The sequence below is a fragment of the Austrofundulus limnaeus genome, unplaced genomic scaffold, assembly GCF_001266775.1.
Source record: "Austrofundulus limnaeus strain Quisiro unplaced genomic scaffold, Austrofundulus_limnaeus-1.0 Scaffold132, whole genome shotgun sequence".
NCBI lineage: Eukaryota > Metazoa > Chordata > Actinopteri > Cyprinodontiformes > Rivulidae > Austrofundulus > Austrofundulus limnaeus.
Genome location: NW_013952534.1, coordinates 319,485 through 326,402, shown reverse-complemented (window position 1 = coordinate 326,402; position 6,918 = coordinate 319,485). Strand labels below are relative to the sequence as shown.

The 6,918-nt window shown below is 38.1% G+C and overlaps 1 protein-coding gene across 3 annotated transcripts in view; it reads left to right on the top strand.

Moving 5' to 3' along the window:
• Window positions 1–6,918, top strand: part of nap1l1 (nucleosome assembly protein 1-like 1) — a 29,206-nt gene extending 22,288 nt beyond the window's left edge. For 2 of the 3 annotated variants that reach the window (XM_014015604.1, XM_014015603.1), the window contains exon 15: window positions 5,365–6,918. In XM_014015604.1, coding sequence (XP_013871058.1) covers window positions 5,365–5,403 — 39 coding nt within the window. In that variant the 3' untranslated portion in view covers window positions 5,404–6,918. Of the gene's footprint in view, window positions 1–2,053; window positions 2,091–5,364 lie in introns of all 3 variants that reach the window. The other variant, XM_014015605.1, reaches the window with a different exon arrangement.

The following is a 6,918-nucleotide window of genomic DNA, read 5'->3' as shown; positions in this document are numbered from 1 at the left end:
GATTTGGAGGCACTGAGCCTCATCCCGGCCGCTTCGCACTCGGCCGCGAACCGCTCCAGCGAGAGCTGCAGATCTCGCTCCGATGAACAGGAACCATAATTTAAAAATAAATCTTGAAGTGCACGAACTGGTCTAGTTTTGTTTGGACTTGTTCATACAACAAGTAGAATAAAAAGCAGGGTACACAATAAGAAAGTGTGGTTAGGATAAAGACACATCATGTAAATAYTGAGTAATTTGCTGCATGGCTGGTTCTAAACCTGTGGAAATTTTAAGCTTTAAAACTTTCTTTGGTTTGCAGTGGATGACATAGGTGGTGAAACAAAATGTCTTATACGGATTGTTCACACATCGCTGACAGTTTGTCGTTCGTACAAAATCTAAACAGGAGCCATATTTTTATTTTCCATTTGCAGAACAAGTTGTTTCTGTTAATATACTGTCCGACTGCTTCCTAACCCCATTGGGCGTGCATAATAATTCTCAATTGGGGAATTGTTCCATCTGATATGAGGGACATTAGGAGTGTGGGTCAAAAATAAATTCTCAGTGAATTAGATGCAAATGGCAAAAAATGTACACACAGTTCTCTCAGACTGATGCACAGCACTTTGCTCACTTGGGATAAAATGGTTTAAGAGATCAAAACTGTCTTGGTTCAAGGCATTTGTGCAAAAAGTTTCGGGGCAGAGAGCAGCAGCCAGATCAGATATAAAGCAGAGGTCTTAACGATCCATAAAAGCCGTGCTGTTTGCTCATCTGCTTGATGTTTGTCCCAGAGAAGCAATCAGCCAATCATAGTGAACTACAATCAGTGCTGGGGCTTTAGTATTTTCAAGTGGAGCAGGAACATTTGACTGAAAACAAACTAAAATAAAAGGATGATTTGATCTTTAAACAGAAGTCTTGTTTATAAGATAAGGAAGACTCTAGTTTGCACAGAAAAGGTTTGCATGTCTGATAGCAGCAAAACGTCTTTAACCACCTAAAGACACGACATCAGCTAAAACAGCAGCTACACCAGCTGAGGCAACAAGTCACTTCAAACCAAAGACCAGCAAACTGAGAAATGAAGCAACAATTTTTTTTTTTACTTGGCAAAAATGAATCCCATCCACAAGCTGCAGAGTTGTAATAATCAGACAGGATTTCAATGTACTATTACCATTTCACCACCTCCAGTCTAAATCTCATTACACTTTAGAAGTTTCCACATTTTACCTCCCAAGTTGACGTTTTTATTTCACCCTTTTCAATAAATTTAAAGCCATGTTAAAATGAACCTGTTGAATAATACAGTAGTACCTTGCAAAGTTGAATTAGTTTAAAAATGACAGTTCTAGTTTACAAATTATATTTCTTGTGCTCAAGTAAAAATTAGCTTTTCTATTTTTGAATTTTTTGTTTTGAGTATATTTAGAGCTAAAACAGGCAGACAGAAGGCAAAAAACAAACAAAAAAAAGTTAAGTGGCAGAAAAAGTTGAAATTGCATGGCAAAAAATTCTGAAGGCTAAAAAGCCAAAAAATAAAAAAAGCTCAAATCATCATAGTAGCTAAAGGAAACTAAAGTTGACAAAGTATAAAAAAGAAAAAAATAATAACCAGAAGAAAAAGTAAAAAAACACAAAGATTTCTGAACATTTTGAAGGGTTTAAGGATATTACAAATGGCTCCATTCATTTCAGTGAGTGGGAAAAAGGCAGAAAAAGATAAATATAACTCAAGTATAAATTGCTGAAATACCAGAAGTCATAGCCGAAAGGTTCTGAAGGAGCTGAATGTTTTGATATATACATTTTTGAAATGGCAAAAAACTTGCAAATTGATTTGCCAAAACTTACAGAAGAAAATACTTGGTTTCTGCCAAACCACCCTTTGTTGCCCAGTCCCTGGAAGAGACGGTTCTAAACTAAAATGACTTGCTGCTGCTTTGCTGAGCTAAAAGCTCTTTGACATTCTGTATTCTGCTTATATATTTTTCTATTCATTGTTTGTTCATCTTCAGTCACTTTTGCATCTTGTCAGCTACCTTTTTAAATTTTTCCTCACTAGGTTTAAATGGTGACAGTAGAAAAATAACCTTATCCTGGTAGGTACAGTTTGACTTGTCAGCCTATTAATGACACGCCCACCCCTCATGTCACTGCTGCAGTTTTGGCTTGGGTTTTTGCTCTACCTGTTTTTCATCCACCATCTCTCAGCATTCCCCTCACCCACACATGAGCACCACCTCCTCCCGCCGCCGTCCTGCGCTCTCATTACTAACCCACTGGTTTGTTGTTGCAATGTTTAACCCATAATGAGATCACTGTTTGCACTTGTATTATTTTTTATTTCTCAAAGCTTGTCCATCTCTCGCCCCCCCCCCCTTTTTATTTTATTTTATTTATTCCCATGGTGATATTGTCCTCTGCAGGCTAATTTTAGATTTTTGTCAGGTTGGCAATTTGTCAAAATAATTAATATGCATTTACAATTAGTTTTGCACACAAGTTCTGATTAAAATATAGATTTACTTTAATGCTTTTTTCACCGTTTGCTTTAGTGCATAACATCTGCCACTTCAAGATAAAATAAAGACCAACCAATATTTAACAGGTACTCAAAAAAAAAAACTAAATATGCACACAAGAGTGCTGTAACCAAGCTAATTTACTGCCTTTATTTTAACAATTTGTACTAACGATGATACAAAATAAGTAAAATTCCCTTTGTGAAAATGGCAAACCACTACTTGTAGTAAAAGCCAATAAATTCTCATTAAAGTCCTTTGTTTGAGGGATGTTAGTTTCTTGGATGACTGCAGTGAGGAAAATGGTGGATCAAACCAAAGCTGTCAGTAAATACGTACCTACCCCCATGTCAAACTTAATGAAAACAGCATCACCTGAATGTAAAACTGGTGCGAAGAAAAATTAAAATACTAACCAAGCTGCCAGGATCACTGACACTCTCTGACAATTCAGACTGAGGACAATTAAATTGTTTGCTGTTAAAAACTACAAAATCCAAATTTAAAAACCTATGSCTTCATCCAGTCTGACAAATATTTTGCAAATAAGTTTATACACCTGTCATCCACATGCAAACTTTTTTTCTGTTTTATTATTTAAATAGATAGCATTACAAATTAGATTCCAGCTCTTAGTGTGAGGGAAGACAAGTATGAAATTTTGCAACATCACAGGTTCTCCCGTAGCTTTGTGTAATAGGCATCTAGTAAGCAGGTTACCCCCCCACCCCCCCCAAAAAAAAAGGAAAAGGAAAAGAAATAATGTATATATAATATACACTATACACACACCGTTTTTAGCTGTACCTTCTGTTTTCAGGTACCGTATTTTTTTAGTGACACCTTGTGTTCAGAACAGGTACTGTAACCTGAGAGTTCAAGTGATATAGGATTAAATGGTTTAATTGTGTATAACATAATAAATTTTGTCTAGACACCCCTGTAGGCAATTTAATTCTAGCACAATGCCTCAATTTTACAAGTATTTGAGTGGTCATTTTTATTTGGTAGTAATACGATGTAATAACCGGCCTAAGTTAGTTTTATTGATTTGGCTCAAAATGTGTTTCATCAAACAAATGACTTATATTGTGACTAGAGGTTGAGCTTGGAAGCAGTTGATTATTACYACTTTATACTGCTGTCTGAGCCATGGTAGCCTTGGTATCTCTTTGCAGCACGACGGCTCAGTGGTTAGCACCAACACGTCACAGCAAGAAGGTCCTGGGTTCGATCCCCGGTTTGGACCTGGGGTCTTTCTGTGCAGAACTTTCATGTTCTCCTTGTTCTTGCGTGGGCTGGGTTTTCTCCAGGTACTCCAGTTTCCCCACACCCCAAAAACATGTACAATATGTTGCCTTCAGGCCTAGGTCACCCTTGAAAAAGATCTGTGATCTCAGTGGATAAATAACAGTAAAATAAAATAATAATTCTGAAGGAAACTTATAGAATAGGAAGTTTGTGGTTTTACTGAACACAGTAKGTGCTTTCAGACTTCTGGGGACCATTTCTGTTCCCAACAGAGCACAATCCCTGTTTGTGCAGGACAATAAATCATTATTGATATCATAATAGAAAACTATCCAATAATGGCGATAAGACTTTCTACCAAAATTGATTGATATGATACATCAKTGTGTGACGTACAACAGTGTATATTTGCACCAAAATGAGCTTAACAGCTGAGTGAACAAGTGTCCACAGTTGTGAAGGAAGCAGAAGAAATAGTTAAGAAAGAAAAGRCTACCATAATTCAGTCTGAAGTGGTTCAGGTGTGGACGGTCTGATAAACTTTAGCTCCGTCTGCTGTAAAATGTGCCAGAGTGTCTGGTGTCGACTTGCAGTCAGAACACATCCAACCACATTCTGAGTGTATGAAAATGAAGCCCACTAAAAGTTTAAACCCTCCTCCTAAAATATCACTGTCGGCATCTGTGTCGCGCAAAGTGAATTGAAACAGACGCTGCAAAATGCAGATAGTTATGGAAAGCTGTTACGCAATTAAATTGGCTTCACCACACTTGCATTCCAGATATCTAAAATTGGTTYATGACYAGACATTAGTTGAYTAAGATATCAAATTACATTTTGTCTAGGTAAAATATCTACTTCTAATGATATTCTGATTTACCATTAAGTTGWATGAAGGCTCCAATTTATATTTGTAATAAATTACTGTCTGAAACATACATCATTCCAAATAGAGGTCTTGTATGACATCAGGTTTGTAGGTACAGTAAATATTGGTGTTCTCTGCAGTGTTTCTTACATTTTAATTATTCATACAGAAATTATATCTTATCAACTGAAATTAGGAGTTAAATCGTGACATTTTAGCCACACCGTCCAGCGCAACCCTCAGTCATACTCGACGCAAAAGTTCATTGTTTTAAAAAATACAGTATTCCTACATTAAAACAAAGTGTTATATCAAAACATGTCAGCCCGAATAAGATTTTTTTTTCTCAACTGCAGTATTGCAATCTGATTTTTTACAAACTGCTTTTTTTAACTTCTAAGAACTAGTTATCCTCACAATTACACTTATCTACTTAACAGCTACTGTAGAGTATTATAAACAATATAAATGCCTTTTAGTAAGGGTTCAAACTGGCTGTAGCCCAAAAGCAGCACACAGTCCATATTAGTCAAAGATGGACAATGGTCACCATGTGCAGAAGTCATTTTTGTGCTTCAGTCCTGAAAGATATAGTGGCGCTACCAGTCTGTAGCTGTTTGTTGAATGTTGAGTCTTGAAGTGACTATGGTTGTGTGCAGTTTTTGTTTATTGTCGCAGTGTGTGTGAAATGATCCTGGACTTGACCTTCCACCCTGTTGTGTTTTGTTACAGAAGGATGCAGCCCCCCCAGCTGAGTGCAGGCAACAGTGAAGCCTCTCCGGCTGCCCTGAGGATCAACTGCACTGTAACTGCTTCTCAAATTAAAAGGAAAAAAAAAAAGAAAAAATAGTTCTCGCCTTATAATGTTTTGTATTTTTCTTGGTAGGGAATTTGAAGAAAAAGTTTCCAGATTTTTGTTACAAAAACAATGGTAATATACCGAGAGCTGTTTGGCTCGCAGTACATAGTATTTTATTAGACCTGTTTTCTTCCTTCTCTGTACAATAGACGTCAGAAAAAATACCTCCTCTCAAAAAGCATGACATTGTTTCTTCACTGCTAAACTAGTTTGGGTTTTTGTGAAGTTTTTGATGTATTTGCTCTTAGACAACAGCTGTGTTGTGGGCTGCAACACTGGCATCAGTTCACTTGACCACTCCACACCCTTCATTCACTTTATCAAAGTGTAGGTTGGCCTGTTTTCGTCGACACCCCCATGCCCCCTTTCTGGCCTTCGGCACTTTAACAAGCACTGTAGCATTTTTGAACCCTGGAAATGAAGAACCTGCAGCTCAGGTTCTGATGCGTCTGAATGTGGGAGCTAGGATTGGTGTGCTTGTCCCTCCTGTATTGTACTTGATACATTCCAGTATGCAGACTGGCAGGGACATCCATTGGTGACCCTCTGAGTCTGCCACTCTTCAACTGGACAATGGTTTTTAAAAAGGGAAGCTCGGCTTCTCTCAAACATTCCAGAAGATTCTGTCAACGACAAAGGGTKTGAGACCATTTGGAGGGGGTGCCCAGTCCTAGGATCACCCTGGTTAAAGATCCTTGTAGGTGGAGTTGCTGTTTTCCTGTTTGTTGAGCTCTGCTGGTGTCTGGTGTACAAGTGGTGTACCGTCATCAGTTTGTGAAGTATTCCTTGTATACAGTACTTCAACATCTACAGGGTGATGGTTCAACAGCGCTTTAGAGAGTTTTAGTCCTGCATTACCCTTCTTTACTGAATGAGGCTTGCTTCAGAAGCTTTAAAGGAATGTTTCGTACATGTAGCACAAAGAAAGCATCAGATTTACGTAGTCCCAACACCCTTCTTTTGTCAATACTTTGTCGGGTTTTGCCACTTCCAGACTGCAGGCTAGCTTTTGGGGTCTTGTATATTTAAATCACTGTGAAAGAATGGGTCATCTTATACGGGCATTGTTTAGGCCAGTGACCCACCTCCCCTTCCCATCTCTCTACCCTCTACCCAGAATGCCACAGGAAAGCACGTCAAAGCAATATTTAAAGCCAGGGAAGGAAAGGGAAGACTTGTCCCGCCACACTAGCAGTTCATGCAGAATGAGTTAGTCGTGGGAACAACGGTGCTGGTCGTGTCGCTGTCAGAGCCACGGTACCTCTTAATCTGCAGGGAGTGATTAAATCATGTTTATTGGAGGAAAATAAAGGTTTTGTTGGGTCACTGAACAGCTGTTGTCAAGATAAAAATGCTATGCTACAAAAATACTAATGTACTCAATACTTGTAAGTGTATGTTATTCAATAAATTGGTTAATCATAATT